The sequence below is a fragment of the Felis catus genome, chromosome E3 (assembly GCF_018350175.1).
Source record: "Felis catus isolate Fca126 chromosome E3, F.catus_Fca126_mat1.0, whole genome shotgun sequence".
In the NCBI taxonomy this organism is placed as follows: domain Eukaryota; kingdom Metazoa; phylum Chordata; class Mammalia; order Carnivora; family Felidae; genus Felis; species Felis catus.
The window spans coordinates 23,296,523-23,307,662 of NC_058383.1; the positions used below are offsets into that span (position 1 = coordinate 23,296,523).

The 11,140-nt window shown below is 53.9% G+C and overlaps 1 protein-coding gene across 1 annotated transcript in view; it reads right to left on the reverse strand.

Annotated features, from left to right (window-relative positions):
- Positions 1–8,576, reverse strand: part of HS3ST2 (heparan sulfate-glucosamine 3-sulfotransferase 2) — a 92,855-nt gene extending 84,279 nt beyond the window's left edge. Inside the window, exon 1 of the mRNA XM_003998814.6 lies at positions 7,749–8,576. Within this exon, the coding sequence (XP_003998863.3) occupies positions 7,749–8,239 (491 nt within the window). The 5' untranslated portion in view covers positions 8,240–8,576. The remainder of the gene's footprint in view (positions 1–7,748) is intronic.
- Between the last annotated feature and the right edge of the window lie 2,564 nt (positions 8,577–11,140).

Sequence of the window (11,140 nt, forward strand, 5' to 3'; positions counted from 1 at the left end):
CCATAATCTGGGGGTACTCCACCAACCTACCCAAGATCACTGGGTAGTTATTATTTATTAAATATTTACTAAATACCACTGAATATTTCTCACAGTGAGAAAATCTGTATCTTTTCCATTTCATTTCCATTTCTCCTCTCTCCTACATCGAGGAGAAAGAAAAGTCTCATGCTGCAATTAATATTTCTCTAGCTGTTCTTAGTGGTATCTCCAGTACTCTCTTTCAAACTTAATTTTTTTTAATGTCTTATTTATTCTTAAGAGAGAGAGAGAGACAGAGCAGCAGCAGGTGAGCGGCAGAGCGAGAGAGGGACACAGAATCTGAAGCAGGCTCCAGGCTCTGAGCTGTCAGCACAGAGCCCCATGCAGGGCTTGAACTCATAGACTGCGAGATCATGACCTGAGCCGAAGTCAGACACTTAACCCACTGAGCCCCCCAGGCGCCCCTCCAGTACCCACTTTTAAACAAAGACTGATTAGGCTGCAGGATTGGAACGGTCCAGCCACCTTAGGAAGCAAAACTTCAACTGCACTCTTTTGTTTGCAGTCTATGTATTTTTACGATTCCTTTCTAATGATGGCAAAGTGGGGCTGGTTTTCCACATAGGGCGGTTTTCAAATGAAGTCGTTTTAAGAAAATATGTGTGTTCCCACTCTATTTGCATATTGTGCGTTAGGCGGACAAATGAGCAGCACACATCTAGGACACACAACAGTGGATGCCTGTGGTAACCCTGGGAAGGGGAACCACATGGCACACAAACAGGGGTGAGAAGGAGGGGAATACTTCTCATGGGACAGCCTTGATCACTTTTCAAGTTTGCATTATGTGAACATATTCTCTATTCCAAAATATATGCACTGGAGAAAAAAAAACAAGCCCAGCTCTTTATGAAAAAATTCTAATTTTTAAGTGTGGAAACTTAAAATATTAAGAAAATAAGAGCAGAGGCCGTGCCAGAATTTGGCAAATGTCATGAAGGGGGTTCGAGAATGCCTGGAGCCTGGAAATCGCCACCCTCAGAGAATGAGAGAGCGATGCTACCCCTCAGAAGTGGCAAGGAGGGGGTCCCCGGCCTCCACCCCGAGCGGACACTCATGGGAGCTGGTGGCCATGGGCGCAGAGCCTCTGATTCCAAAGCTCGGGAGGACACTCCCCCAGTGGACTTGCACCCAGGAGACCACGTGATGCTCAAGCCGCAGATAACCCAACCAGTACCATTGGCCCACGCGCCTTGAAGAACCTGCTCGGTAATGACCCCTCACCCCTCTCCCTCTGCTGTTATCCTGCTGAGAAAGCCCCCCCATGAATGCAGGACTGAGCCAACAGGCCAGCTGCGTAGCCTGACAGGCAGCAATTACCTCTGAAATGCTAAGTTATTTCCACTCACTGGTGGCTTTTACCCACCTCATCAAGCTGCCCATGGACTACAAAGCACTGCAGCCCATTAGGAGAACAAAGTGGCAGCAAGAGCTGGCCTACAGCAGCCTGGCACTGAGCCTGGCAAATGGTAGGCGTTTGACAAATAAATGGATTAACCCGCCCGGGGTTAGCTCTGGAGGAGACGTTGAGTCCCATAGGCTTAGACCAGCTGTGACCTTTCAGCCCTTCCGGCCTGACTCACAGGCTGTGGGCTTGTCTACCCGCTCCCCCTGCTGCCAAGCCCTCTGCGCATAGACGGCCTCCCCTCCGAGTCCTCCTCCGGGGGACCCCGATCAATGGGGAGCTGTGTGCTTCCACCCCCGCCCCGCCCCCTCCGTCACTCAGTCATTCAGGGCTGATTCATGGAGGTCTGACCAAAGGGAAAGAAGTTGTCCTATAACCCTGCACGCCAGATGCACGGAACATTAGCAGGCATGCAGGTAATTGCACCTGTGGGACACTGCCTTTGCCTTGAGCCTGTTAGGGACTCTCAGGACGTGCCTCCAAATATCCGGGTGGTCCAGCAGCCCACGAAGAACGTGCCCACCACATCATCTTATTAACTCCCTGTGGGAATCAGTCCGCACTTTCTCTCATTTTGGGATGGGTGCTTTCAGGGAGATGGCATGGGTAACATAGATCCAAGATGGGTGCGGCTCCTTGGCCAATCAGAAGAGGCCCCTGACGGCTGCAGAAACAGCAATCTGGGGCTCCCTCCAGGGCCCGGCATTTGCCACCTAGTCTCAGGCTCTTCAGAAGGTCTAGTGGGTCCCCACGGCAGAAGGCACCTCTGGGGGAAAGAGTTTCCATCGAACATGGAAACATGATACCTCATTGAATCTAAGACCCCATCAATCATCAAATATCCTCATTCAGAGATGTTAAAATGTGGGGGGAAAGTGTGCTCTTACAACCTTTGATAAATGGTATTTTCGCATTTTCGCATCCCAAACAGCCTTAACAGGGGCGCCTGAGTGGCTCAGTCAGGCCATCCAACAGGGGCTCAGTCAGCCTTAACAGGGGCGCCTGAGTCAGTGCTCAGTCAGTTGAGCATCCAGTTCTTGATTTTGGCTCAGGTCATGATCTCACATCGTGGGATCGAGCCCTGCATCGGGCTCTGTGCAGACACTGCGGGGCCTACTTGGGATCCTCTCTCTCTACCTCTTCCCCACTTGTGCTCTATCTCTCGCTCTCTCAAAATAAATAAATAAAAACTAAACAAAACCCCAAAGCAGGCTTAATAATGTGTGACAGCTGGAAAGCACCAGGGCTGTTAGAGTCTTTTCCCCCCTAAAGAGCCACATACCAGAGACCGTGGGGACAGCCCGCTCCAGGGCGAGCTCTCCCACCGTCCCTGTAAGCTCTAGGGGCAAGCGAAGCCAGCTCTTCAAAACCTCTCTTTGAGCAATGACAGTTCTGCCTGCCCATCCCGAATGTTCCTTGGTGCCTGACAACTGTAGGCGCGCTAGAACTAACTATTACATCTCCAGTGTGCTGCAAGGCTGACAGCCAGCACACCATGGACGCTGGATTTATGGACTCAAGGGTTTCATTTAACCAGCGCATATGACATCCTCCTGGACCGAGGCAGGAAAACTCCTTTGAAGACATGTGTCTGCACAGACACTGCAATTGTGCGTGCAAGGGCACGTCTGTGGAGTGTGCAAGGGCATACATCTGCGCACACCTGACAAGTGTGGAACGGTCCATGTCAGGTATTGCTTAGGGGTTTTTTTTTTTATATGTTTATTTATTGATTTTTCACAGAGACAGCACTAGCTGGGGAGGGACAGAGAGAGAAGGAGAGAGAGAGAATCCCAAGCAGTCTGCATGCCTGCCAGCGCACAGCCCGATGCGGGACTCGAACTCACAAAGCCGTGAGACCATGACCTGAAGGTGCTGCTCAGTTTGTTGCAGACAGCAGAGTCTTCTGCACTAACCGCTCCCCTCGCCTTCTGTTTGCTCTGCTGTTAGAATTTGATTTCTTGATTGAAATGACCTGGAACCAGCGACAGACCTTATTCTCTGCTTTTGATACTCTTTCTTCTCTGGACCGTCGCCTCTGGGGCCAATGTCTACTCTGACTTACACCATCCCAACAACACCATGGACGCTGAACAAATAATCCAAGTTGTGAAGTCTAAAGTTTACCCAACAGGCTTATCTATCATAATGTTGTCACCTGAGCACAGAGTCAATTATCATGTGTTAACCTGCTCTTGTTGGCATTTCAGTGCATTTAGAGAAGATCCGCTCTCTCCTCATCCCCCACCCTCAGCCCCCTGCCGTCCCTGAAAACTAGCAAAATCAAGAACACTTAGGACAAAACTCAGCTTCCTCTAAGACCCTAAAAACTACCAGACAACGCACAGTTTTTATCGCTTTACGAAAGATGAACACCTGGACTGTTCTGCCTTACACCCAACCCTTGCTAAATCATAGCACCCCAAATACAATCTTCAATTTTCACATGGTCCGTCTTGAGTTTCACAAGACTGGAAAGCAGGTCAGACATCAGTCCCATTTTAAAGGTGAGCAAACGGACACCCAGACGTGTGAAGTGACTTTTTACCAATGCGGAAGGAAGGAAGGAAGGAAGGAAGGAAGGAAGGAAGGAAGGAAGGAAGGAAGGAAGGAAGGAAGGAAGGAAAGGAGAGAGAGAAGGAAGACTGTAAAATAAGAAAGCAAACTGAAGCAGAGCTGACACTAGAATTAAGAGCGGGACCCTACCTAGTCTATCCTGGGACTGCTTTTCTAGCAACTAATTAACTCCTCAGCCCAATCTGGTAATAGCAGCAGGGGCAGAAACCAAGTTTTCACGCCAGTGTGACGGTGATCCCAGAAGCACTGGTAGTGAGGAGCTGCAGCCACCGCAGCAACAGCAGAAACATGGCTGCCATACCTTTATGTGCCATAGACTCTTCCGGGACACCTTCCCACACAACAGCCTTCTGTGACGACTGCTACGGGCCCCATCCCACGAGGAAGGCGAGACACAGGATGATCACGGTCTTTCAACCAACCGCACAGCATCTGGAGACCATCTCTGGTTCCCTCATCAGTCTGCTGTCATTTCTGCCTACCTGTCCCCTGTCCAAGCATGCAGCCGGCCTCGCCCCATAGGCCCAGCTGTCACCTCGGGGAGGAAATTGGGAGAGGGGAGCCAGGCCAGACATGCAGGTGATGGAACTCAGAAACCTCTAAGGGGAGGGATCCCACCGCAGAGGGCTGGGCTCTCCCGGGCTGGTTCCCAAGAGGGGCTCAGGCTGGAGGCAAGGAGGACACAGACTCTGCCTCCTGGTCTCCATGGCTGTATCACTCCGCCTTCAGGCACTGTTTGACTCCTCCTGGCTTATCTCCACAGAAAGAAGGCTCTCTCCTTTGCATTGAGAGTGAAGTTGGATTTTTCCCCTGTCTCTCTATATGGAGGCCTCGAGACCCAGGAAGTTGTCCCGAGGAGCTTAACTGTGGGCAGATTATAATGCGATCCATGGCCTGTAACTCTGCCACTCTGAACTCCGCCTTTGGAAAACATGGTCCGCCACTCTGGGTGCAAGGCTCTTTGGCCATGTCTACCCAGGGGTCACTGGCTCCATAGTGGCAAGCTATGCAGAGCAGTGGTTAAAGCACTTAGCTGGCAATGCGCAGGCACACACACAGCCACACACACACGAGCATGTGTGTCTCCATGGGCTACTACATGCCGGTGACTTCTGGCTCATCAGCCTGCTTTGTGACCCCATTTCAGACTTTTGGGGGGCTGCAGTTTTCACATGTGTGAAATGACAAGGGCAACAGGCAGAAAGAGGAGCATCATATATCACCTGCTGTCCTAACTCCCAGAATGCAGGAATAAAGTGAGAACGTGGATTTTAAAAGGGATCCCAGGAATCCTGGACATTTCTGCAATTGATGCATAACTCTTGAGCGATGATAAAGGATAAAGCACTTTCAGAGAAACGTTCTGGAAAGTATGCAAACAGCATCCAAATGGGACGGCATCACCTTACGTAGAAATGGCAATCCACAACCAAACCCTGGACTCCCAGGGTGTGGGTCTGCAAAGGACAGATGCACAAACCACAGAGCCCTTTCCTGAGCTGTAGGCTCCCAGCCCTGCCCTAGGGGTGTAGTGGGAATAGGGCAGACCTCCAGGCTAACCTTTCCCAGAAATACAAAGGGTGAAAGGGAGGGTAACTCAGACCCTGGGAAGCCGGGTGGAGGAGAGAGAGAAGTAGAGCTGTCAGTGTGCTTGATGTTAAATAAAACCTACCAAGGCTCAGTTGAGAATTTTAGCAGAATCCAAATGTGCTATAAAAAAAAAAAAAAAAGGCACGGCTCCCATCTCTAAGGTTCACAGCTAAGCTGGCTTAGAATCACACATGCCAAGGTTAAAAATAAAAGGCAGCCATCCCTGAATGACACGGGCTCTGGGAAGGAAGCCGGAGGTAAGTTGCTTGCCCACGGGCCAGGGAGAGGGGAGTGTAAACACTGGGTGCAGGGTTATCACTGTTTACTGGAGGACACAATATCTAAAAGCCAGATGCTCAGAATTTTGCTATTTTGCACTTAAAAGGCACTTCGCACTGGCCAAGGGTTTCGTAATGATGTTCAGATTTTCCATCGAGGAAACGCTGCTGGGCATGAGTGTGTGGCCATGGCTGACCCACACAGGGCTCTGCTGCTCCTTGAATTTGCCTCCCTCGCCCTGAGGTCTGGCTCTGACGCTGTCCTTGTACACCGCAAACACCCAAATGGGATGCCTGTGGGTCACAGTTTGGAAAGCACCAGACCTCCCATACTGTGTTGCCCTATTCCATTAAGCCAACATAATGGTGCCAGGGGTCACCAACAGGCCAGGTATCCCCTGCTGGGCTCCACTGGAGTCACAGTGTGTGTCTGCCTCCTAAGGGGGGTGTGTGTCCCATCCCCTGCCCCCACAACCACGACCACGGCAGGCCAGGGCTATCGGCCCTGTTGCCCCCTTGCAAATCCAGAGCCCCTCAGTATGAGCCTAGTTGGCTCCCCTAACAAAGTTTTCATTTGTCCAGGATGCTTATGGCTGCTACTTCCTAAAGGGTTTACTTTTAGAAACATTTGCTAAAAATTAGCTCTAGTTCCTGTAACAGCTACCATGTTATTCCTCCCCAATTCCAATACTATGCAGACATTTCTAGAAGGTCTTCAAGGGTCAGATGAATGATGGGAATTCTGTGATCCATGTGTTGCGGGGAACCCGAACCTGACACCACTCCCAGGGATGCCCTGACTCGGCCCACATTTGGGCCAGTCCTACACCTCAGCACCATTCAGGGATTGGGAGGCAGACGGGCACTGAACAGTAGAGGCTGTCACCTTCCAGAAGCTTCAGGCTATCCCCAGACATCACCAACCTAGATGACTCTCAGCCCTGCCAGTGTACTGGAGCAGACAGTCTATGACTGGCTGTCCCTAGGACCCTGGCCAGCCCTTATCTGAGGTGCCCACCAGTATCCCAAATTCCACATCCTGGCTGTGGGTTTAGAAGCACCACCCAGCGCAGGTGTCTTTTTTACACTTTGAAGGTACTTTAGAAAGGCCTTAGGAGGCACACCAGGACGAGGCTGTTTTCCTGACCACTGGGATGGATGAAAAAATCGAGGCTCAAAGCATTTCAGGAATTTGCTCAAGCTAAGTGACAGAGCATGACTCAAATCCAGAGTTCCTTTCCACTACCCTAAGGCCACTCATTCAGAGTCAGAGCGACCGGGGTGTGGTGGGCGCAGGGTGGGGGGGGTCTCAGTCCGGGTAAAAAATGACCCTCCAGAAGGGACCCCCCTCACCTCATCCCCACTCATCAGGGGATGCCCTCTCCGTGTGCCTGAACTACCGGGGACCTCATCCAAGCGCAGAGCCCTGCCGCAAGGGGGCCCTATTCTGACTTTCCCTTCTCAGGGTCCTTCAGACGCCGGGAAAGATGAACGAAGGTCAGGAGAGGGCCTTGTTCTGAAGCGGCACGTGTCCCGGCCCGCCCCTTCCCCGGGCATCCCCGCTCCACCCCAAAGGCTGGACACGGAGCTAGCCCACCAGCTCGCCCTGAGGTTTGGCTAGACATCCCCCTTCCCTTCCGGCGACTCCAGAAACAACCACCCTTTGCAGTTCGACAAAGCGCGTGCCCGTCTACACCATCCCCGGGAAGTTCTTGGTGAATCCTGCTAGAGTCCCCCCACGTGTCAGCTTGAACCACACAACGAGCCGGATTAGAGGGAGAGGAGACGCCGGAGATGGCCCTAAGGATGGACCCGACTGGGGCCCCGGCGCGCGGAACGGGGCGCCCCCTCCTTACCTGTACCAGTCCAGCCCGCGGCCGTAGTTCCTGTCGAAGAAGTGGGGCTCGGTGCCCAAGGCCCGCACGTCCGGGTGCACGCGGATGAACTCCAGCACCGCCCGCGTGCCCCCCTTCTTCACGCCCACGATGAGGGCTTGGGGCAGCCGCTTGGTGCCTAGCCTGGCCGAGCCCGAGTGGTTGGCAGCCGGGAGGCGAGGGGCGGGAGCGGCAGCGGCAGCGGCGGGCGAGCTGGGAGCGCCGGGCGCGCTGGGCGTGGGCCCCGGGGGATCGCAGGGGCGGGACTTCGGGAGAAGTTTCTGGCCGCCCGCGCCGGGGCCACGCAGGCAGCGAGGCGCGCCAAGGAGGCGGCTCTGGCCCAGGTCGTCGCAGCAGCACAGGAGACTGTAGCACAGGTAAGTGCAGGAGAGCGAAAGCGTGAAGGCGAAGAGCAGCCTGCGCGCCCTCCGCGGCTGAGCTGGCCCCGCGCGGCCCAGGACCCTATAGGCCATGGCTCCATGGGCCCGCGCCGGGGGTCATGGTTTCCGGGGGGCGCCGGCGGCGGAGCTGTCGTGGCCCTGCGGCCGCCTAGAGGGCTGGCGCCGCGCTGCCCGGGCCCCGCGGGTCGGGCGTGGGGGGCGCCGTCTTCTCCGGGCACTGCCGGCCGGGGCGCGCACCATGCCCGGGGATCCCGGGGACGGCGGCTCCTCGGGGGACAGGCGGCTGCGCGTCCCACATCTCCCCGTCCCGGACCACGGGGCTCCGGGCGGCGCTCCTCGGCTTTCACGTGCGCCGGCTTCGGAGCGCGCCCAGTGCCCGAAGCCCCATTCCTGGTCCCCGGAGCGCGGCGCCCCACGCTCGGCGGCGGCGCGGCCGCGCGGGCTGGCGGGCGGACCGGACGGTGGCGCTGGCGCGGGCCCCGCTCCGGCTCCTCGAGAAATGCCGAGCCGCGCGCGCTGCCGGCTCTATTTAAGGAGTCGCCTGACGTCAGCCGCGCGGGTCCCCCGAGCTCGCGCCCCGCCCTGGGACCTGGCCCGCCCCCTGCGCCCCACTCTCCTGCCCCTCCCAGGTACGCGCCACCCGGGCCCTCCCGGTTCAGGCCGCTCCCTGGGCAGCCCTGGCCGGCTTGGGGTGGCGAGGCATTTACTCCTCCAGGAGGCCGGACGCCCCCAGCACCCCCAGGGGTGGGAACCCCGGCCCAGGTTGCGCCAACATCCAGCCTCAGACCCCGGCGCAGACGCAAGCACTCTACACGGATGCACGGTCCCACCACACTGACACACACACGCACGCACGCACATACACAGGTACACACGTACCCTGACCAGGACACACCCCCTCACCCCACAAGGGCGTGGAAACACCAACACGGACCCTCCCCTGTCCCCCTCACCCCCGTCTCACCAGACACACACAGCCCGGAATCAGACATCGTGCCGTGTGCGCACACACGCGCGGGACTGGGACACACGCTCTAGACGGGGATGGGTGGAGAAGCAGGGCGTGAGTGAGATTCCGTGACTATTCGCGGAGCTCCTTGGCCCCCCGCGCGCTGACTCATATCCAGGCGGCTCGCTCTGTCTCACACCCATGAAGCATGCGCCCCCACCCCACTGTCACTCCACAGCTCCCGGGACGCGGCAGGCGAGGGAACCCCAAAGGAGCGGACTCCGCGCGGGGCCGGTTCCTCTCTTAGCGGCCGCCCCCTAGCGGCGAACTGCTCCCCGGGGAGCTGTTGGGGGTCCCACAGCGTCCCTGAGGTCCAGGATGCGGTGGACTTCATGCCGTGGCATGAGGAGGAAACGCAAGGGAGGACTTTTCCAGGAGCATTTCCTCTTCGAATGATTTCCTGGCAATTGCCCGCAGGACAGTTTTCAGCGACCATGCGCAGAACAGGCATGGGTGACCAACCCTAGTGCTGCCCTGAGTGACCACACTAGTGGATCAGAACCGTACATCAGAACAGACCTAAATCACCGTGGCCAAGAACGCTAAGTTGTCACCCCACAGGAATGCCAAATCACTGTGCCCAGGTGTTCACCAAGTGCTACCCACACACCATTCACTGAGCGACCACCATCGCCTCCACTGCCTGCCCCCCACAAACTAAACATCCTTCTTCAGAGAATAATCTAATCGGGTTCTGTGGACTTTAGCCCTAGCCAGGGAATATTTTGTCCCCAAACGGGCCTATCCCTAGAAACCTTAGGCCAGTCCCTCTACTACAGACCATAACTACCAACTTTGTTTCGAGCCCTCCCAGGGTTAACTCCTTTAATATGGACCACAACCCGATGAGTTTGTTACCATTATCCCCACATCACCTCACTTCCTTAATTCTAATAGTAGCTAACATTTACTGAGTGCTTGTTTGGTGCCAGTAATGTGCATATCAGTTGACATGCACTACCTCCCTTGTCTTTGGAGATAGATACTATTATAATTCCTAATTTACAGACTGAGAGTAAGGTTTAAGGAACACACAATCAGTAATCAACAGGGCCCGGGGGGGGGGGGGGGTAAATTGACTCAGGATTTGGGCTCTTAATGACAGTGCTTTGCAATTCCCTATCTTCCTTTGATCATTCCTCCCAGAATTCCATCCCAGGCTCCTCTCCCAGCTGTGAACTAACATGTCTATATTACTTCTAAAGCCTGACACCTGGGACCAAATGAGGACTTCCAGCTGTAGGTTGAAAAGTTCACTGAGATGCTCACCTCCCTTCTGTAAACTGTCTCTAGTAATGCCACCTGTGACTCCATTATCTTTTTCTTGTAGCTCTATCACACTGCTGACATCTCAAGCTCGCAGCTGAGTAACATCTCTAAGTGTTTCTTACAAGTGCTGCTGATTAAGGCATATCTACCCCATACTGTGCTTGTACAGTGGGCTTTTTTGGACCCAACATGTTAGGTCCTTACACATCTGACCTGATTAAATTTTATCTTGTCTCATCAGCTCACTGCTCTAGTTTTTAACAAATGTCTAGTTGAATCTTGAATCACAATGCAGCTTTCATTTATTCAAAAAGAACGCGTAGAAAAGTTGAATTCTGGCAGCCTTACTCTTCGGCAAATGGGTTGATCTTTCTGAGCCTCAGTTTTCTCAGCTGTAAGATGGGGAGGCAGGATTAACTATGAAAACCTTGGTTTTCTGATGTTGTGTAGTTCTTTGGCTCCCTTATTCAAGGTATGAACCACTCTGTTGGCATTATGTCATCTCCGTGTTTGATTGCAATTTAATTAATTCTTCACTCAGGTCTTTAATAATAATATCAAAACAAATATGTTGGAAGTAGCTCTAATATAGACCTTCAAAAGGTTTTCACATTGTGAACCTGTTATTTATTTCTTGCACCTTATTGTTAAAATCACAAGGTTAAACGTAGATTAATCCACTCTGACAAGAACTT